This window comes from Condylura cristata, unplaced genomic scaffold (assembly GCF_000260355.1).
Source record: "Condylura cristata isolate star-nosed mole 26May11 unplaced genomic scaffold, ConCri1.0 scaffold00003, whole genome shotgun sequence".
NCBI lineage: Eukaryota > Metazoa > Chordata > Mammalia > Eulipotyphla > Talpidae > Condylura > Condylura cristata.
In genome coordinates, this window is record NW_004567104.1 from 23714860 (window position 1) to 23738826 (window position 23967).

Consider the following 23967-nt stretch of genomic DNA (forward strand, 5'->3'; position numbering starts at 1 on the left):
TAATTGTTCTCCTTGCGATGCATTTTTTTTTCTCAGCACTGAATGTCCCTCTCCTGTCCTTCTTTTGCCCTAATATCTATCCCTTAATTCTATCAGATTAGTTGTCAACTAAAATTAAAGACAGATGTTACTCTTCACAATATGTCCTGATCTAATTCTGCACTCTTGCTTTAGGGACTTGCTTTAAAGTACATGTGACTAACAAAAACACACTGGAACTACGAACACTGGTATTCACACAGTAGGATTTGACTATATTATGATCTCAGACAAGTCACTCAGTTTCACTAGATCTCAGTTTCCCCATCTATAAAATGGGGATACTAATAGACTCTTCTACTCTATGTAAAGCACTAACTTAAAAACTGGCCCATAGTATATTGCAGCTGTTACTAAATTCCTGCCAAACTTGTTCTCCCCATGTCCCATCCTTTCTCTGTGCTTTTGCTGACATCATTTGCTGGAAAAAAAATAAAAATAAAAATCTGGTTATCTTCTCCTGTATCGTAGAAGCTATACATGCAACGCAAGCATGAAGCTGTATTTCTGTTCTAATTCTAGCCCACAAGACAAATTCAGATTCACTCTCTATCTGCCACTGTGGGAATAATCCATCTGGAATCTCAATATTTCTCCCATATTACTTAGCATTTTTAACTTTTGTGTTAATTGGCATTTTCAGGTATGTTGTGTCAATTTGCTGGTATGTGAGCTCCTTCCAGGGAACTCCTGATGTTTTCTGTACACCAAAGAGAATTGTGATCTTATTTCGTTAGAATGAAATGATTTTCTTTATATGTATTTCTGATTTGAGACAATTTGAATATATATGATATGATGTTTTATTTTCCTGTCATTACTGAATATTGGCAAGTATCATAAAATTAGGAGAAACAGAAATAAATACATTTGTTCCATTTTAGCAATGTGGTTCCTCTTGTTTTCTTCCCTCAGTTAGCTCTCAATAGTTTTGCAAAATAACAGAAAGTCCTTTACGAAGTAGATCTTCTAAGTCCTATTTACTATATGAGTGATGTTCCTTAGCAATAAATAATTAGATAAATTGAGTAAGTGTGTACATGTAGTTTATATATACATATATATGTGTATATATATGTGCACATGTAGTTTGTATACACATATATACATGTATATATATATGTGTATATACAAACTACATGTGCATAATTACTCAATTCTCTCACCATATATATGCATATATGTATATGTATATATGTGTATATATGTGTGTGTGTATATAAAATATACACACATATATATGTAAACTATACATGAAACAATAAGCTGTTTTGTTATTTTCATGAGTATTACATATGTTAGTAGTTACGTTCTCATAATTGTAATGGTATTATCTCTCTAAATATATTCTATTCTAAAGTAAGGTTTTAACATGCTGTAGTCCACAATAAAAGTCCTGTTGCATTATTTCTTTACCAGAGAAGACATAAGAGACTAAAATTATCTATTGTTATTCATTAAGTCTATGTACTAGCCATATTTTAAAAGTTGCCTAAATAAGTTCATGAAACATGATAATTTCACAAATTCTATTGTGATATTTTGACTTTTTAAAAAAATATTTATTTATGCATACAGAACTGGGTTACAGGCCAGAGGTACATGGGTGGTGAGAGGATTCACCAGAGACACAGTGGGGAGCAGAACAGACCAACTGATGAAGTAAACTGTTGAGGGGAGCAGCGGGCTGGTCAGGAGAGGTCTGCAGCACCATGTGGGTTACCACCTCTGGGCCCTGGGATCGAACTAGTGCTGAAGTGACTTTAGCTTCTTAGTGCTGCATTTATCTGCTGCGCCACCAGAGAGGGCCTTACTTGGCTTTTTATAAACTTGTAGACTTAATTTTTATAGGATAACTTTTTATATTAAAGTGTGTTTTATTTAGGTAATGTTGGTTTATTTACAGCAGAGATACGACTTAGGGGCACAGATTCACACCTCTTCAAATTTGTTACCACACCACACAATCTGTTTAGTTCCATTTGAAAATGTGAAGGTTTTGCTATTGTTGCTTTCTTTACTTTGTTTTCTGTTGTCCTCATTGCTGTGTCAATTTTAGATCATTGTTACATTCTTGCTTCTGTTGTACTGCCCAGAATTACATTTAACCTCTCTGGGTTGGTCAGTGTAGAATGAGAACTGTTCCATTCTAAATAGGACAATAATCACTGAGCCAGGCAAGTGATTGAAACAGGTCAAAAGTGTGACTTGTTTCATAGTATTTTAGTTGCTTCTTGTACTAGAGAATAACCTCCATTTTCTTGCATATTTCTTAAAGTAGTTGTTCATTTTTTTAAGTGTACAAGATGTATTTTACTTTACCCTCCATACTGTGCTTGAAGATACTAGGGAATGGTAAGGAGTATGGCAATATTTACTCAGCTGACACTTAGGAATGCAGAATCAGAGTTACTAGCTTCTTGAAATTGAGTTCTATTAATACTTCCCATAACCTCTGAGATCCTCAGTTTGTGAGATTCAACAACACATTGGAAAACACTGTAGTGCTTTATTTAGACAAAGTCAAATGTAGTGTTTTTTCCTAAAACCCAATCCCATTTTTAGTTAAACTAAATTATTTTAGGCAAACTCTGTATATCTATATAGATGTCTGAAATTAAACAGAATGATATGATGGGAGGGGTTGTTATATGACAGTTCACATAGTAATCTCCACTGCTAGATAATGACTGAATGAGGAGCAAGATTATATCCTTGAATTTTAACCAGAAGTAAAATCATTTAGGTTACTTGGACAACACATGCTGTGCTTCCATACAAAAATGTCTAAACTGTTTTTTTAAGTTTCTGTGCATAACTATGGCAATACTTGAATTTCCCAAAAGAAACAAATTACCCTCTCTTAAAGGAGACGTAGACTACAATATGTAAATGTCTTCTCTTAATTTTAAATGGAGTTCAGAACAGAGGCCTTCCATTGCAAGTAAGCTTATTAGCCCATGGTTCTGTTTCTCTTTTCTCCAGTTTAGTATCTTTCTTAACAAAGACTGTTTCCAGTGTATTTTCTTGATTTCCAAATCAACCGTACCTGTGGCACTCATTTGTTCTATACATATTCATATATGAAAGTCATTGCCAAAGTAAACATGCTAGAAAAAGATATACTGGGAGAGATTTTGTGCAGAGAGAGTTTGTGATGGGAAAGAGTTTGTGCTTTAGGAGCCTTTTCCCAGCAAACTGTGTGTCTGGTTATGGCCTCATTGTTTCTTATCTAAAGGCTGCTGTAGCGTCTTGTCTGACCTCTTTTATACTCTTCATAAGCATATGGTTTTCCAGATTCATGTTCTTCAGCACAGCCCCAGTCTTCTCACTCTGCATTCAGTTTCCTAAAACTGGCCTGTTACAAAGATAGAAGGATAATCATGGTCATAATAGAAATAAAAAAATAATAAATGCTCTTAGATGTACCATCTCAAATATCAAATGTCTTGAAACAACAGGCTTTTGGAATTCAATATCAGAAGGTTTAACATTGAGGTATTTGTCATGAGTCTGAATTGCATGTGTATAGTGTGACTGATTGAAAGAAGATCATCTGATATACATGGGAAGTGAGTAGGTGGGGAACTGACATTTTGTGAGAAGTATGTGCCTGGTACTTTGATATACCAGTGCACCTCCTCAAATCTTTGTTATCAGAAACAAAGTACCTTGTAAAGAGAGTATAGTATCATCCAGGGCAGTGGGAAAATCTTAATGCTTTGCATCCTGGAATTGATTTTGCAATTAAGTATGTATAATAAATGCTAGGTTATTGTGCTTGAGTGTTCATGTCTGTTAAAGCACACTGACTGATTGCATATCACATTGTGAGTGGCTTTTCTGAAGAATTAAACAATTTGTCAAGAAAATACAAAACAGCATTTAAATGGGATTGACACTTAACACCATACCCATCCCACCCCCCCCCACAAACTGAAACACATACCTGCAAATGTAAATGCATATAAAGTTTATAAATTTAACATTCCTAAAATGTTGAGTTATAGTTGTTTTCCATTTTATTTACTGTTGCTATTTTCGTGTGTGTGTGTGTGTACACACACACACATATATATATATATATAGAGAGAGAGAGAGAGAGAGAGTTGCTTTAATGAAGAAACTGTGCCTTAAATGAGTGCTCAACTAGCACTTTCATTCACAACTCTTAGAAACATTGAATGACAGATTCTTCAAACATTAAAATCATGGAGTGACACAGGGACAAGTACAAAGGTGAACAGTCTATGATAGTAAAATACGTAGCCCCATTGCCTGCCATCTATGCATAGTATGACTGAGAAATTGCTTTGTGCTATGTTCTTTTGTTTCTTTTTATTGCTGAGGTATTAAATGAAGAAAATCAGCAATAAAACAAGTAGCTCTACGTATTATTCCATTGACACCTCAGAACATGGTACTTTTGCAGATTTTTCCCATGATTTCCCCTCTTTCTAACCAAGTAATGATATAGCTGCTGCTGCTTAGCTTATTCCTGAAGTTCTATGTCAATCATCCTAGAACACACAAGAGCATTTTCTCTTTCTCCCTCCCCTCCTCCACATGCATGCACACTCACAGACTAGTGAAAAATTTTAAAAAGGGGAATAACTTCATGATTCAATATGTGGTTCAGTATTACATCCATTCCTGAATGGTGTTTCGTTAGGCTGCTGTGACTTAATATTTGTACTACCGTGTTCAAAGTATTATGGAAGGATAAATAGATGAATTATAGAACATGGCCCCTATGTTTGAGTTTTTTAATTTAGAACAATTGTTCTTAAACTTGGGTGTGTATAAATATTACTTAGGTGGCATTTATCTGAGAAACTTGCAATGTTGAGGGAAAAATAGACTAAGGGAGTTCAAAGTTAGCTGTTCATGTGAAGTATGATATGTATTCACTTCTAACCATGTGGGAAAGGAGCTGAGTAACACAGAAGACAAGAACTAGCCTTGTGTCATCCAGTAGTTACAGCATGAAAGCTGTTGGCCTTCAGTCTCTCAAATCAGTGATCTTTGGCTGGAACTCAGCTCTGTTTAAAAAGTGAATGAGCTGCAGCTGAACACCGTAACCCATGTAGTTTGTCAGACTTCTGGGAATCTTAGAAGTTTCCACTGGTTTTTCTGCCTGTTTCCCCAGGCTGTAGTTGAATTCATTGAAGCCCGGAACCATAACATTTTACCCAGCAACTGGTAAAATTCCTTGTATTTAGAAGGTGGTGAGTTAATGGTCAATGACTATCAATAACACCATTTCTTTAAAAAGGATTCTGATAGTTAGGACAACTAATATCAAATTTCTTTGCCTTTGATGATTTGAAACAATGAATTGATTTGCTGAAAGGAAGAATTTTTTTTCTCTATAGATATTTTAAATGTAAATATACATGTTCATTTTATAAAGTAAAATGAAGGAAAAAAGAATACTTTCTAATATCCATAGTTGTTGTTTGTTGTTTTTTTTTCCATACTCAGATATTAAACCTCAATCATGAATTGTGTTGTACTGTTGTACAAGTTTATTCCCTGCAACATTACAACATAAGGGAAGTAAGCATTACATAATACACAGATATTGGGTCTAGTGTCCTAGAGGTTGAGTCTCAGCACTATCACTACAAGGGCCTGAGTTTGATCCTTGGCTCCAACCCACATATGGCTCAGCTGACCTCTCCTGTCTGGCCCACTGCTCACCTAAGCAGTTTATTTCAGTAGATCTAGCTATCTATTTCTCTGATGAATCCTCTCACTCTCTGCATCTCTGGTCTGCACCCCAGTTCTTCTATATAAAAATAAAATATAACTCTTTTTTTTTAAGATTTATTTATTTATTCATATGGAACTGGAGTACAGGCCAGAGATGCGGAGGGTGAGAGGATTCACCAGAGACAGAGAGGGGAGCAGAACAGGCAGATCCACGAGGTGCACTGCTGAAGGGAGCAGCAGGCGGGTCAGGAGAGGTCTGCCTTGCCATGTGGATCTCCTCCGGGGCAGGCGGGGATTGAACTCATGCGGAAGTGGCTTTAGCTTCTCAATGCTGTGCTTTAACCCGCTGCACCACCAGGGAGGGCTCCTAAAATATAACTCATTTTAAAAATACGTGGGCTTACCAAAATAAAGCTTGAAAATTATATCAAAATGAGAACCTCAGATATCAGAAATTATCTGAAGTTAAAGGTATCATCTAGATGCTTTAAATTTACAGATATCTTTTACTTCTTCCAATCATATCCTCTTATAAAGAGAACATTAAGTCCCAGAGAATAACACAAAAACATTTGCTTTGACCCACGACTTAAACACTTGTTATCCTAAATTAAAATTGTGTTACCAACAAGTTATATTTGAAGTATTGTTCTCTATCTTGTAATTCTAAAAAGAGAGAATAAAGGTTAAAATACTCTTCATTTTACCATGAGAAGGATGCTCAACAGGAGAAGCCCCAACTGGTTGCATGCCCTTAGTCATTTGCATCCCTCAGCTGATGGCTGGCTTCAGCCTTGTGTTCTTTGCCTTGCTATTACAGTAAGCTTGGCCACCATGTTACCCAGTCAAATAGTGGGGGTCTTTTACAAAAACAATCCTCAAATTTCCAACTGCTGGTGTCTATGTACAAAAGAGAAAACACTTTTTCCTACTCAAACTTCTAGCATATTTGCTGCACTGCATGATCTAAAATGCCAAATAGACTCATCAGCAAAGCTTTCAAAAATAAGTGGACAAAATCACTAAGCGTTGGTTGGAGGGCCATTTAAACTAGGACTATTGATGTGATGCTCTTGTCATTGTTATTTTTAAGATGACTGTTCATACACTGCAAAATAATTTGCCAATTTCCCCTCACCTCTGGGGTCATAAACTCAATCTTATTATTTAAATAGTTGCTCAGAGAAAGCGAGAAGTGAGGTACTGTAATTGTGCAGTGATTGAGTGACAAAGACAGACTTGAGAGAAACCTTTGCTTCTATATTAACTCATCTCTTTCTTGCCTCACCTTTTTCAGGCCATATCTACTGCTAGGAATGAATTTACCCCATGTGGTCATTGCAGGATTTATCCAGGCATTTGCTGAACCTGCTCACAAATTATTTTTACTTCTTCCCATAGACGTGGATTTGGCACAGAAAAGTAAATTCTTTCTGGAACAGCAGATGTGCCTGGTACACTCGTTTGCTTGTAACCATTTGTGCTGGGTTGAAAAAAAAAAAAATAAGAGTGCAGAATTGTTGAAGGGGGAGGGTTAAAAATCCAGAAACATTTTAGTGATTATGCAAAGTTAGAATATGAGTAATTTTACTGCAGTTAAGTCATTATGTGCTTTCATAGCTTATTTTATAAGGATAAAGGGATATGTACAGGTTTAGTGAATGAGCTCTTATTTGTCCCTAATAGTTGCTTTTTATGAAAACAGTTTCTTCCCTTCTTTCTACTCAGTGGCAAAAGTGTTCTTTGCTCAGAAATTACCCTTCAGTGATTCAATCCCTTTGTCCATCTATAATGAGTGGACAAACAGCCTCCATTTCTAAGAATAAATATGTTAGAGAAGAGAAACTTTTTTCCCCTATTCAATATATAATGCAGAGGGTGTACATCCAGATCATAATAATATAGTGGCCATTAAAATGAGCATGTTTTCTACCAAAAGAAAAAAAAATTGAGGAAACACCTAATGATTTTATTAGTTTAATATGCTTTCAATATTTTATTTGCAATATTTAATAGGTTTTAGCAAATTTTGTTCGTGGAATACTCTATGGACTGTAACAAACCACCTATTCCTTTTTTGCTTTGCTTTCGGTCACCTAAATTCCTTTGGAAATATGTGAATGGAGGTCTGTTTGTTTCCACTGAAGCAAATATAGACACTTGCTCACACTGGTGGCCTTGCTGAATTCCATTACTATTTTGGAAACTCCTGCATGAAAACACAGCAACCCAACTTGTCCCCATACAGCCTTGTTGGTGATTTCCATGTATGCTGGTGTTTATGCACTGAGGTTCACTATGTTGAAAATAAGATAAGTTTTGCCACCTTTTTTGCAGGCTTATTAGACCAGTCATTCTTCTGTGATAATAGGAACATTAGTCTTAGGTAAATGAAAATAGGATTCTAAATCTCACCCAACAAAGCCTTAGCACTTGGGAGTGATTTTTTTTTTCTTGAGAAAGTAGAAATACATAATTTTCAAAATCTGAAAAGGTATGATCCTATATCTGTGACTCATATACAGTATTGTAAATCAATGCTACCTCAATAAGAAAAAATTCCTTCAAGCTCTAAAACTCCATGATTCTGTAAAGAATGCTGGGTATTTTTTTTTTTTTAAGATTTATTCATACAGAACTGGGGTACAGGCTAGAGGTTTAGGGGTCATGAGAGGATTCACCAGAAATAGCAGGGAGCAGAATAGGCCAACTGATACTGATAAAGTACACTGCTGAGGGGAGCAGGGGGCGGGTCAGGAGAGGTCTGCTGTGCCATGTGGTCACCTCCGGGACTGGGAATCAAACTCATGCTGAAGTGGCTTTAGCTTCTTAGTGCTGTGCTTTAACCCGCTGCGCCACCAGGGAGGGCCTGAGAATGCGAGGTATTTTAATAATACACACATAAGATAACTTTATTTCTTCTTTTCCTAAATTAATTTGTGCCTACATCTGTCCCAAATTACTCTGTCCAGTTCTCAAAGGTGGTCACATTTTAATTTCTCCTTTTGACTATCAAACTTCAATGATGAGAAATCCCAGCAGTAGTTGGGGGTAACCTTAGAAAAGTGATCCTACCCTTTTATTCATCTTTTGTCTCTTAATGACTTCAGAAGGGTAGTACTAGACTAGAATAGCTGGTTATTTTATAGTGGTGGATTATAACCAAAACTTACTGAGCTGCCATACTTACCACATATCCTGTTACCTACAACCAAGAAACCTAAAATTCATTAACTACTACTCAGTATATTTAAAATAAACAAATTGAATTTCAGAATCCTCTTTCACACAAATACCTAATGAATAACTTTATTTTCACAAAATTGATATGGAAAGTAAAAATTTAGTTATCTGCCACCATTTCTGTTTTGTTTTATTCAGTATCATTAATAGAATTTGCCAACAATGCATTATTGCATAACTCTCATTCATGGATTAATTAGACTACCTGTTTGTTAGACATTAAAGATAGAAAGCTGAAAGAAAAAGATGAAATTGTTGCCTATATTGTGGTTGATGGGAAGGAGAACAAAAAAAGTGATTCCAAAAGAGTTGACAAGGTTATAAGAAAGGAAGTATGATCTGTTAAAGGGATACCAATGATAAACACTCTCCAAGACTTGAAAAATTGGGACAGAGGAGTTATTCACTTGAAACCTGAATACTAATTAGGTATTGGGAGGTGGAAACAGATTAAAAAATGTTCAAGTCCAGTAACCGCTGAATAGCTACAGCATTGATTCCTGGAAGAAAGTAGTTAAAGAGGAGACTAGGAAGCAAAGCAGTGGCTCTATCAGGCTCATCCTAAGAGGAACAGACATCCTGGGAAATTTAAACAAGGATGACAGTGATCATATATGGGTTTTAGAAATAATACACTATGGGACAAAAAGTGTTAGCTTTAAAATGCACATATAACCTTATACATATATATAATATTAAAATTTGGTGTGTTATTTTTACATACATACATGTGGTATTTATACCAGACACTAATGATAGTGAACTAAAGTAGGGTACCAATAAGTTAATAAGAATGAAAGACTGAAGATATTTTAGAGATGAATCAGCCATTTTTACAATACCAAAGAAAGATAGTATGACAATATTTAAAACATTCTAGTCAATATGTGTTTATATACCTCTAGTTTTAAAAATTACGGTCTACAGTGTCTTTGTCAATATATAAATACTCAGTATTTTTTAAAGATTGTTGTTTGAATGCAGTTTCCCTTGTTTACTGTATAATAATCTATCAGATAAATACATCATGATTTCCCCCCAGCATTAGTATTTTTGAAAATGCACAATTCCTAATATATCACGGGTATATTTTATGGTTCCTCATTGTGAGTTTTCCCACAAACATTATTATTCTAATGGGCAGTGGTACCAATCATGTGCCATTTCTCCTGTACTATCAGATTCTTACCAAAATTTTGTTTTATTTTTTTCTTGGTTAGTTGGTTCCATTTCAGTGCTTTTCATTAACTCCTCTGGTCTGATGGGACTAAAGGGCATAATGGATTCTTGGAGGAATGATTCAGTACAAGAAAGTGTTTGCTTTGAAAATAGACTCTTCTTTTGCTACATTCCTGGATCCTAGAACACATTCAGATTGATGTGATGCTCATCAAAATGACATTTTATCCAGGACCAGCCCCAGCATGTTGGGAACTCAATATAGTGCTCTCTAGGGATATTTGTATAGACTGAAACCTCAGAAATCTCTCAAGTCCAAAACGGATAACATATCCTCTCCTTTAACCAATAGAGGTGGCGCTGGGGGAGGGCACACCTTAAAATATTGGTTTTCTTGGTCTGAATATGATGCTGTGCTATTTTTATGAAAATATGAGTGCAGGCCTGGCCTAGATCATTGTTTTGTTATTTGATATTAAAGGATTAAAAAATGAGAGCTTTCAAGGTAGCATCTTGGTGCTCCCAAATGACTTGACTTTATTGTTGGGAAAACAACTTGACATACTAGTATTCTTGTCTTCAATGGTCCAGGGAGCCGCTTGTCTCCAAAATATCTTATAAGTGTTCAGAAGTGTGAGAATTAATTAAATGGAAAGCTTCTAAAACAAAAACGGCTCTGGAGTGTCACACCAGCCCATACTGTTTTTGCTATTTCTGCCTCTGACACTATTAAGAATAGCCCCCTGCTCTCAGAGCACTGCACTGGGAAATGAACAAGTGCTGTATATGGCAGGGAAATGAGATATTTATTCTCTGACAAGAATTCTTTGGGATGTTCCTATATGTGTGTGTATGCACATTTGTGTGTACCTGAGACGTTTATCAGGGACTGAAAATTAGTTTATTAGTAGTGTCTTTATATTAGCAGCAGTGAATTCAGTGGCATCAATTATAATACTGTACTTTTAATTTCAAAAGTAATTTTTGAGATGAATTTTCACCATTCACCAGTTTTCAGCTCAAACCTATGAGGAGTAATGTTTTTTTCTCTATTGTAAAAATCACAAAAAATATAAAGATAAAAACAAAAATCTCTGTTAATCTTAGTTTTTCCTTTAATTTTATGTGTACATATGCAAACACTGATTGGGATATTATTATATCATTTTTCTTGGTTATGTATGTATGTAAATACATGCAAACACATATACACACACAGAGAGAAATAAATGCTCCTAATAAAATAAGTGGTATGTAGTAATTTTAGAAACTTTGGAAAATAATACAGAATATCCAAATATCACTATCACTTCCTTAATCAGTTATCAGTTTGAGAACAAATCCTTCTCTGTATATGTATATATGTGTGCATAAGACATATAGATAGACATATTAGCAGATGTAAAACAATGTCTTCTAATGTGATTTCAAAATGGATATTATTTTTTTTCTAGTTCTTAGTGTACAACACACATTGAAAATTCATGAATTTAATTGTTTTTAAGTATAGTTTGGTGACATTCACAACCATCACTGCTGTATTCTTCAGGACTTTACCTTCCTATACTAAAACCTAGTAACAATTAAATATTTCTGTCATCTTCTCCACAAGCAATAACTACATTCTACTTCATATTTCTATTAATTTGACTACTCTAGGTACCTTATATACTTGGAATAACATAGCATCTGTCCTTTTATAACTGGTTTATTTCATAATTGCATGACATTTTCAGATTCATTCATGTTGGCATGTGTTAGATTTCCTTCTTCTGTTAGCCTAAATAATACACATTATATGTGTATGCCAGATTTTGTTTTTTGATTCATTGTCAAGTTTTACTTGCGTTATTTCTACCTTCTCATTATTTTGAACAATGCTTCTACAAACATGAATATACAGATATTTGTTCAAATGTTTGTTTACAGGTCTTTTTAGTATAGGCCCAGGAGTGAAGTCACTGGATTGTTTTGAAACATCATTGATATATATTAATTTTTAAATGCTGCATAGTATTCATTTATGTAAGTCTCATAATTATTTAACTACTGAAAAGTATTACATTATGTAAATCATATTTAGTTAAACAATTCTCATGTAAACTATTTAAGCTGCTTATAATCTTTCACTTTCATAAATAACTATGAGTATGTCTAGAGATTAAAGATGTATATAATCTCTGGTTATTTATTTAGGCTAAATTTCTAGAAATAAAATGTTTGGACTTTGTTAGAGTTTCTGATCCATATCACCAAATCAAACCAGTAACTCAGTGTCCATAGATGTTTGTAGAAACAAACATTGCTTTGGTTCCAAATTGTATAAGCATTGTGCTTCGAAACAATGCGGATAAACCATTGTTCTTGAAACAATTGGGTTTGGTAGCTCCTACTACAGATAGGATTCCCTACCCTGCTTTTACAATAGCACCTATAAATGTGCTTCTAAACTTGGGTTTTAAAGAGAGTAGCATATATTCTCTTTAATTTTAATTTTTGTATTTTACTGAGTGGATGGGTCTATGATAATTTGTATATAAAAAGTCCTGACACATTCTGTTGTATAATCAGATTAGAGAAATACATCTCTAAATGTATGGTATTCTGTTACACTTTTAATTTATTAGGTTGGTGTCTAGCCCATGGGATTATCTATCCTGTGGTCAGTGTGAGCTGCCTGAATTAGTAAGGGACTTTGCAGTGTTTATTAAGCCCTGAATTATGAAAATTAGTGACAGATCTCAAGGGCAAAATTCAGTTATCCCTTTGTTAAGTAGAAATTGATGAAATATTTTAATTGAGAAAAATTAGTACATAATATTAGAACTGAAAAAGGTAAGCTTTATTTGTATGTTTTTCCTTACTGTACAAATCAGTAACTAAGTCTACCCATTTATTTACCCAACAACTAATTGTTAAGTTCTGACACCAAACTTTCATTGGCTGTTGAAACTCATTGCAAGTATTAAAAATTTATTCTTGTAATCACAGGATTTTGAATGGCATAATCTTTGTTATTAAAATAATAGAGCTAGAAGAGTAAGAAACATATGGGCAGGCTCCCCTCCTTCCAAAAAACTTATCTTTCATCTGTGTTCTGAAAATGTTTGTTTTTTAGGGGGAAAAAAGATACACATAAGTTTTCCTTTTTATTCTGATGAGGAGTCATCTGGAAAAGTAATATGACTTTTCCAGTGCCACTCAACTCTACACATGGAATGATAGAATGTTTTGTTGTTCTGATATCTAGTATACCACCACATATCTATGGTATTTCCAATAGTCAATATCTTTAACTTAGAATGATAGTTACAGAATGCACCTTATGTACGCACCTGTCCTGAAGAAATCCAGGTGTTTGCAAAATAAAATAAAATACAAATGAAGAAAACTTTCAAGTCAGGAAAGGAGTATTTAATCTTTATTTCATGTGGTACTTATCAGCTGGGACAGGGTAGTGATTGCTATTTTCTTTTAAAGATTTCTTTTATGTATGTGCATAAAAACTGGTGTATAGGCTAGAGGTGTGGGGGGGGGAGGGGTAAGAGGATTCACCAGAGACAGAGACAAAGTGGGAAGCAGAACAGGCAGACTGATGAAGTACACTGCTGAGAGGAGCAGCAGTGAAACAGGAGAGGTCTCCTGCATCATGTGGGTCACCTCTCTGGCTAGAGATCGAACTTGCATTGAAGCAGCTGAGCCTAGCTTTACAGTGATGTGATTTATGATTATTATTATTATTATTATTTATACATACAGAATTGGGGTATAGGCCAGAGGTATGGAATGGGGTGAGAGGATTCACCAGAGACAGAATGGGGAGCAGAACAGGCAGATTTAACTGGTATACAGTGCTGAGGGAAACAATGGGTGGGACAGGCGAGTTCTGCTGCACCATGTGAGTCAACTCCCTGACTGGGAGTTAAACTTGTGCTGACTGCAGTTGGCTGCTGATAGCTTCATAGTGCTGTGCTTTAACCCATTGTGCCATCAAAGAGGGCCCAATGTAGCTTGCCTTTAGCAGAGTATGAATTCCTTAGTTTTGCCCAATTCATACTACTTAATAGTCTCCCCCATTCTAACATAATATCATTTGCTGTCTGTTGATCATTCACTCTATTATTTTTTCCTCACTTATCTTTTTCCTCAAGCCGAAAAATACTCCCTGTACCCACATATAGATTGTACATCTCTTAAAGTAAGAAAACTATACATAGACTAAGAAGTTATCCAACTCCCAGTGTAACCTATTTCACTACTTCTTTACCTGGAAATGTAGAATGATTTTTAAAGTCCCAACCTCTGAAAACAGACTACCTAATGGGGATCTTGATATGCTGCCTGTCAGCCTGTAACCTCGGGCATTTAAGTTCTCTTTATTTTAATATCTCCATATGAAAAGTAATGTCAATATTTCCTATCTCACGGATGCTTATGAGGATTAAGTATAAATTGTGTTTCACACAACATGTGTATGAAAAGTAAATGCTGTGTGAATGTTTGCTGTTATTGCCTTTTTAAATAATAATTGGTATTTAAGCTTGTTTCCCCTACTACAACAATATACAGAGTAGACAGTTACCGTCTTTGTGAAATGGTTCATCAGGTCTTGTTCAAATAACCTTTAACAAAGGTCATAAAATGAAATTGAGCCTGTCTTGTAACAAATCTATCATCATTATTTCCACAGCTTTTTCTGTTCCTGGTACATAAGGAAAAACCATTCTGGTAGCTTCAGTTATACTTCAGATATGATTGATTGCACATTCTGTATTTTTAATTTGACATTTATATCTTTATTTAAGATTTTTTGACCTTTCCCGATGTTCCTATATAGTTGGAATTTCTGTTGCTATATATATATATATATATATATATATATATATATATATATATATATATATATATAGGGTTTTCCTTAGTGTCTTTCCTCTCATCATAATTTTATTTAAAATTTGTCCCATGACTATTTCTATAAGAGATTTGGGCCAGCATCAAGTAGAACTTATATATGCAACATTAAAATGACAATAAGTGCCTCTTTGAAAGATAGGCACTTAATTAATATTAATTAATAATTACTTAATATTGACACATTCAAAAAGTGAATGTATGACACTATTTAGAGAAAGAACAGACTTGTGAGATTACTCTAATAAAGCATGTAAGAGATTCTTGTTTTTCAGAGAATAAAGACATAGGGTAACATTGTTATATGCTTGGTTATTTTCTGCCATGATAAATGCATGTTTCTAGATCCAGTCAATCTTTCTTCAATGCCTACTATGTGACATGACATGAAAAATCCACTGGGAAAACTATAGTGACCGAAGGGGAATACTCTCTACCCTATGGAAAATAGAACTATAGATTAAATATAAAAGGGGAAGAGTAAAGAGTAAACCCTAGAGACTTCCAGATAAGTTTTCCTGAATAGCCTAACACTCAGGTGAAGATCTAAGGGATCCAAGGAAATAGGTAGTCATAGAATTCAGAGAGGTGATGAAGCACTGGGTATATACTAGCAATCTTGGAACATTAGTAATGAAAGTTAGTCAGAATCATAACACAAAATTCAAATCATTCTATGAACCCACTGTAGCCTTTGAAGCAAGTGAGTGATGTGTTTAGAATCCCTTTGAGAAAAATTATTCTCTGGAATCTTGAAGGCTTCAGTAAAAAGAAACATGAGTAAGTGCCAGGAGGCCAGTTTGGGTTCCATTGGATAGTAACTGGTGAGTAGTGGTGGAATCTTGGGACAGAGTAGCAGCAGAAGAAACAGTGAGATGTAGACACATTTGAGAGGTACAGAATTCTCTACATAGGCAACAGGGTCAATAGGATTTAGTACTTCAAGGAGCAGTGAGAAAGAGACTGAAGAATAATGCAGTATTGTGCTTTGAGCAATACATCTGTGAATGAGACAGTCTTAAAAAGAGCATGAAAAGCAGAACTAAAATTACAAAAGACGTTTTTTATTTTTAACATGTTGAGTCAGAAATTTATGAGACAACATATATGCAGCAGTTTAATATTTGGGCTTACTGTTGAATGAAAGATGAATTCTAGAGTGTAACATAGAAAGTATTTCAAGTTATGGACTTGGCCCAGGAAAAATAAAGAAAGAAAAAGGTCTTTGGCAAAAAAGAGAATCATTGTTCAGGGACCATCCGGTAACAAGTTGGCTAAGTGATCAGTAACAATTTAGAGAACTATTAGAAAATTACTTCTAGCAGACAATAACAACGAGCCTGAGTTCTAGTTGTCACTGTTGAATCGACATAATAGTTCTTTACTGCATGTCTATGGATTTTGTATTAGAAGAGATATATTTACATCCCTGATAGTTTGATTTACTGTCACTTTTACTTTTTTCTAACTAAAAACATGCCAGTTCTTACATTAGATCCTGAGAAGATGTTCATTATCTCTTATTACTAAGGAAATGTAAGTCAAAACAGAACAGCAATGACGTACCTCCTCACATCTGTGAGAAAGTATGTGGAGAAAATGGCACTATTGTATACTTTTGGCGAAAATGTAAATTGGTACAACCATTATAGAAAGAAGAATGGAGAGTTCTCAAAAAATTAAAAATAGAAATTCTATAAAATCCAGTTATTCTGCTTTGGGTATTTGCCAAAGTATGCAAAAACACTAATTTGAGAGTTACATGCACCCTCATGCTTATCACAGCATTATTTACAATAGCCAAAAGCTGGAAACAACCTAAGTGCCCAATAACATGATTGTATAAATAAGATGATGTACCTAGATTCAGTTTCAGAAAAAAAAAAATATATATATATATATATATATAATTTATCTGTATGAGCCTAATTTCTAAACGTGCTTAGTTTTCAAAATGAAAATGTTAAATCATGATAAAACTTCAAGAATTCCTGCAAAAAAAAAAAAAAAAAGAATGCCAAAAATAAATACTTGGAAGCACCAACTAATCCAGTAAATAGAAAAGATTCACTATGTATTTAATTGACTACTACGTGGGCCAGGAAAGTGTTGCCATAGCTTTCTTTAACCATAAAGAACATAAATAAATATGCTTTAAAATTATTCCTCTTCTTTACCCCCTTCCACCTCCAGTGAGGTAAAGCATATAAAATTGCAGAGGGAAGAAATAGACCTAAACGTGCTATTTTCATACACATAGTTATGATATGGAAAATACTCAGAAACATGCCGGCACATACAGAGCAGAATTCATAATAAAGTTGTGAGAAACCTCCTCATTCCTCCATGAGATTTATACTGGTGGATGTTTCCTAGAAGAAAGCAACAGCACCTGCCCTTGTGCCCTGATGCCGGCCTTCAAAGACTGGAGGGACGTTGAATTGTGTGTGTGTGTATGCACACATGTACTTGTGTCTACAAGAAAGAGATAAAAAGAGAATTTGTGATGAGGGGTGGGGAAGAGTTACTTCTAAGGAGTTAAGTGTACACACTCCTTGTTTGTTTGCTTTATAAATGTGATTGGTTTTCATATTCAAAACGTGTGACTATGGACATATCTTGACAGCTTCAGCAAAGCCTATGCCTGTCATTAGTCCAGTCACTGCCTCCATTTATAGTTGTTTATAAAGTATTAATAGGATCCCTGGGTTTCTTCTGATTTGGAGTCATCAAGGAAAAGAAAAGTCTTATTCTTTTTCTTTCAAGCCATCTTTGCTGACATGTTCTAAAATTATGATTGACTAGAAAAACCTGCCACTAATTTTTTTCCAGATTCAAGCTTACCCTTTCATTCTCTCTACTGCAGAGTGTATTTTTATTTTAAAAATTCTTCATGATACATAGATACAGATATAGATAAATTATCTACTGAGAAAACTGTGTCTCTTTTTATTGGGTCCTATTGGAACCACCTCCATATAGAATGAGAAGGCTTCTCTAGCAAGACAAGAATATCCAACTTGCTCATATAAACACACACAAAAATGAGTATACAACAGTCACCTATAACTTAAGGGAGAAGTAAATATTGAATTACAAAGGCCCTACAGACTACAAATAATATGTAAGAGTATCCTAACAAAAAAATGTTGGAACATCAAATTCAGCACAAGGGAATTGTTTATAGAGGCTTCTGTAATTGACTGATTTGGGTGTAGAGAAGTCATTAGGCTTCATTAGTCATTAGGCACAGATCAATACTCTGACCTAGCAGAGTCAGAAGGACCCTCCTCTAGATTAAAAGAGACCAGGGGAGAATACAGTTATTTGAACCAGTAAAGTGAAGCAGAGGAGAGAGCCTAATGTGAAGCAGAGACCATTCTTGGCACTGAAAGTGTCTTTTACCGATTGCCAAAAAAAGGGATGCAATTCAAGTTTACTCAGTGTCTCTCCACAAGGGCACTATTATCATTAGGGATTTCACATAATGTGTTTTGATACCTACCCTGTCACTTTAACAAAATCCCCACTGATTTCCAATCTCCCTTTGGTCAGTGGGTGATTTCCTCTCCAGTTGATTACCACTGGAAATGAAATGTTGAACAATTGTCCCTGAGAATTTTTAATCTTTGTTTCTGGATCAACCAACCTAGGTCACCAGAAAGCTATATATATATATGAATAAATTGGTTTCTGGATTTTGCCAGGGTCCAGACAGCTGCATCCTTTGTTGTTAGATACTACATTTAAGAAAAGAAAGAGGAAAAGGATTGCTTATGATAGAGCCCTAGTCTTCCCAGAATGTTTGTACCCATCTCATTGGCTAGGACTGTTATATATAACAATTTACTGTGAAACAGTTTGGGAAAGTATTTCAAATAGTAACATCACTACCCTAGCAAAATTCAAATACTTGTTTTAAGTAATGAATATGGGGAGTGGCATAGGAAAAAAAAGCAACATCTCTCACACATGTGTATATCTCTTATTTGTTTGCTGTGGGTAAATGAAAGTAATATGAAGTATTACATCCTTTCTTCTTAGACAGGTTATAATCTATATAAGAATTAATACCTGAGAATTAATAAATAGCAAGCTTATAGTATAGTTACTCATTTATTGTAGCAACAATCTAGAGCAAAATTAAAACATTGTGCCACTGGCATGTTTGAAGATCTCCAGAAAACTACAACCTGAGTATGAATGCTTAAACTCTTAAACCTTCCTTTAGCTATATTTCCTATTCTAACCATAATCTCCCATAATTCATCTGTGAGATCTTTTTATTTTTATGTCCTTAGGATAGTTTTAGCATAGTATTTGTGAACTGTATAAAGCATAGAACAGAACAATAGAAATCAGAAATATATAAAAGGAAAAGGAGTCTATATTTGAGTTATCGTTGATAAATCAATTAATGACAGGGATGTTTGATCTAAAATGTCACATCTCTTTGGTTGTGCCAAAGATGGGGTTCAGCACCCCATTTTACTTTTCTGTTTATTACATCTTCCCTAGCACACCAACTGTTTCTCTAGTACTTCCCTTTTCTCAGTGTGGTGAATGTGTCTTTATTTTTTGGGTAGTTTCATTGCGTTTACATTAACTAATCTGTTTTGTGTTTTTGGTGTTATAGCAAAAATGGCACTTCCAAATTCAGTGTCATGAAGCTTCCACTCTTTCCCTGTGTTTTCTTCTAAGAGTTGTGACATTTTAGGTGCTTACATAAAGAGCTATGAGTTTTACATATATATGTGTGTGTGTGTGTATACATATGCTTGCATGTATGTATACACACACACACACACACACACACACACAAATTAAGGGTCTAACTTCATTATTTCTCATCTGGATATCCAGTCCTCCCAGCGCCATTTGTTATAAAAGCTGTTCCTTCTACATCTATGATCTTGGCATCCTCTTTAAAAATCAATGAATGTGTATGCTAATTGTGGACTCTGTTCTATCCCATTGGTGTATATTTCTGTCTTTTTATCATTACTATATTATACTGTTTTGATTACTGTAACTTTGTATTAAGCTTTGAAATTAGCCATGTGAGATCTCCAGTTTTATTCTTTAAGATTGTTTTGGCTTTTTTACAGTATATTTATAGTCTATATGAGTTGGGGTGATTTTTTTCTAGTTTCACAAAATAATGCCATTGGGACTTTTTTTAGAAATTGCATTAAATTTATATCCCCTTAATAATAGTAACATTTTGATTACTTGTAGTAGTATTGTCTTTTTATCCATGAAAATGTGATGTCTTTCCATTTATTTGTGTCTTTATTTTATCAATATTTTGTGTTTTTCAATGTACAGGTCTTATCTCTCTGGTTAACTTTTTTTCTAACATTATTTTTCCTTTTTGATGTTATTATACATGTAGTTATTCCCTTAATTTGCTTGTTGGATTATTAACTAGTAATATACAGAAAGGCCACTGATTTTTGTGTTAGTCTGTGAATTCTTAGAAGGCAAAAACTATGCCTTATTTATATTTGTCAGAGTTATACAAATATATTAATTGGTAGCAGTTGACATTTATTCATTTTTTGTATTTTTATTTTGCATTGGCATTAATATTTGTCAACTTTTATTTTTTCTCCCACTTTAGGGCTCTACTAGTTCAACAGCTTCTCCTCCAGTATCCACTCCTGTCACAGGACACAAACGAATGGTCATACCAAATCAACCTCCTCTAACAGCTACCAAAAAATCTACATTGAAGCCACAGCCTGCACCCCAGGCTGGACCCATCCCTGTGACTCCAATTGGAACACTAAAACCTCAGCCTCAGCCAGTTCCAGCCTCCTACACTACAGCATCCACTCCTTCAAGACCTACTTTTAATGTGCAAGTGAAGTCAGCCCAGCCCAGCTCTCATTACATGGCTGCCCCTTCATCAGGGCAGTTTTATGGCCCAGGGCCCCAGGGCTATAACACTCAACCATATTCTATGTCTGGACAGTGTCCGCCTCCTTCAGCACGAGGTGGCATGGATTACACATATATTCCACAACCAGGAATTCAACCTGAGCCTGGGTATGGTTATGCCCCCAACCAAGGACGATATTATGAACCTTACTGCCCAACAGGGCCCAGCTATGGGGGCAAGAGTGATCCTGACCCAGCCTATATTCAGCCAAATCACCCAAATACCTGGAAGCGGGAACAAGGATACACTCCTTCTGGAATAGGGAACCAGAATCCTGCCGGCATGTATCCAGTTGGTGGTCCCAAGAAGACTTATATTACAGATCCTGTTCCAACTCCCTGTGCACCGCCACCACAGTCAAAGGTAGGAAACTCATTAACATAGTTAGAAAACACAGAGGTGCCTATAATGGCATGTGTTTCTCAGAAAAAAAAAAAAAAGCAGAACTTAAGGCAAAAACATGAGTTACTCTTTTATTTCACATGAAATGCAATCCCAAGGAAGTGTGAGCTTAAGTAGAAAAGAAGGGGCATCATTTTGGTTGACACTGGGATATATTACAATATATGGTTACTGTTTAGTGTCAAGTGCAACTAATTGTGCAATTTTGAAAAATAATTTTCCAAGTGACATTACTAATTGTAGCACATCAAGACATTGGGGTAAAACAGAAAAATTATCGTGCAGCTTTTGTCTCCTGTTGTTACAGCTTCATTCTGTAGATGAGAAACTTACACTTAGATGTCACATTTACTTGGGCACAATATAGACCTACAACATCTACTTATAAATGTTAAATGTCTTGCTATTTATTTTGAATTATTTTTTTACTTTATTGGGATAATACTGGTTTATAACAATGTATATGATTTAGGGGAACAGGCTCACACCTTTTCAGATATAAGTCCCGACACTCCCTCACTGCTAACGCAACTGTTATCCTTTACTGTATACCGTTGGGTCTCCTACCTGCATGTTCTTACCCTTACCTTTCCCCTGACTAGCCTCATTTCTGCAGTCCATTTTCTAGGATTTTTAGTTAGTTCCTTTGTTTTATTTCTCTGTATTCCATGTATGAGTGAAATCATCCAGTATTTCTTGCTCCTTCTGATTTATCTCACTTAACATCGTCCCCTGCACTTATATCCATGCTGTCACAAATGGCAAGAAATCACCTTTTTTACAGCCAAGCATTATACCCCCTCAATTATTTATAATAGACAAGTTATGGAAACAACCTAATTGCCCTGTGACAGAGAAGTACAATAAGACTATGTTAAATTTTTGGTTTCATTTAAAAGAGTTGTCCATTATAGTCAGGCTAGATATCCTTTTCCTGTGTTAACATTATAGCATTTTTGTGTTAGAACCTGACAGCCCCAAAAGCTACCAGTAAAAAAAAAAGAGAGAGAGAGAGAGAGAGAGAGAGAGAGAGAGGTGAGATTATTGAATTTTACCTCACTTTGGTACAGCTGAAAAAATTCCCCTGTGGAAATTTAAATCATTAGTTTTTGACAACTGTTGTCGACACACAAGTTGAAAATGTTTTGCAGTTTTATCCTGTCCACAACAACTTGACTGACAGGATGACTGAGTGTTATTCCTCAGGGAATGAATTAGGACTTGTATTGTTTAAGAGTCCGATCACCCCTCCTAGGGAAAAGCAAATAAAACAGCAAAAGTCTATCTAGGTGGTGAGAATAATCTGTTGAGAAGTACTGAGTCATTCTTCAAGTTTTCTTGTTTTCCCATCCTGTCACTTGGTAGTCTGGATATCTGTCTCCAACATTTGGAATTAGTTTAGTGATGTAGGAAAAAAGAGCACCCAAAGCAAGAATACAATCAAAGATGGTGGATCAAACCATATTGCTAGCATTTAGACTATCTTCATCCTACTCAGAGTGATGCAATGAACTTCCTCAACTCACCAGAAAGCACAAACCTATTTTCATGGTTGGAATAAGGTTATTATTCAAGTTGATTCTATTATAATATTTCAGATTCTAGGTATCAGTGGAGTTAATGTATTTTTTTTTAATAATTTTGAAACACTTGATTTTCACCAGTGTTCTGTTTAACACCTTATTCAATCGCACATTTTAAATATTAAGGTCAAATCTTTCAGTTTCTCTGTGATTAATAACTGTGTGGCTAGGGGTGAATTTTAACCATTTGTCTATGTTTTGAGAAAAGGGAAAGAGACAGGCAAAGCTGTAGGTGGAAATTTTGCATTGGGAAATGAAGAGTGGACCTTTGCACAGATAGTCCTTAAGCAGAAAAGGGCTGTATTCAACTGCACCTGTGCACAGAGAACCTTATTGCCCTGTTACGGACTTTGCTTGGCTTTATGATATGACTGCTGATTTAAGAAATGGGGTCCCAATTCTAGTTTCATGCCTCTTTTGCCATTCTTCTTTCATCTTGAGAAAAGCCTATAGACATTCACCATGTCACACTTGTTTTAGCCTCAATGGAGTAGAACCCCATCACTAATTAATGACTGATTGCAAATGAGTAGGGCTTTTCCAAGGATTGAATAATTGTCAAGTGAGTATTTTTTTTAGCTTTTAAATTATTTTTTTTTAGTCACTAATGTAAAACTTACCTTATCTGTGCCTTAAAACAATCTTTCACTCTAATGTGAATTCTTAAGAAATTTGATATTAAACCCATCAGAAGAAGTTAAAAAAAGCGAAAGAAGCCAATTTCCCCAGCACTTGAGATGAACTACCTTAAATTCCCTATATCATAACACATTAAAAGGGAATGACAGTGTTTGCTTCAGCAGCACATATACTAAAATTGGAACGATACAGAGAAGATTAGCATGGCCCCTGTGCAAGGATGAGATGCAAATTCGTGATGTGTTCATATTTGTATGGAACAACAAAAAACCTCGAATAGCCAAAACCCTCATGTCTAAGAAAAATCTAAAT

The 23967-nt window shown here is 35.1% G+C and overlaps 1 protein-coding gene across 1 annotated transcript in view; it reads left to right on the forward strand.

Annotated features, from left to right (window-relative positions):
* The window catches only part of LPP (LIM domain containing preferred translocation partner in lipoma), a 561646-nt gene that overhangs the window by 303858 nt on the left and 233821 nt on the right, over positions 1 to 23967 (forward strand). Inside the window, exon 7 of the mRNA XM_004675087.2 lies at positions 20711 to 21394. Coding sequence (XP_004675144.1) covers positions 20711 to 21394 — 684 coding nt within the window. The remainder of the gene's footprint in view (positions 1 to 20710; positions 21395 to 23967) is intronic.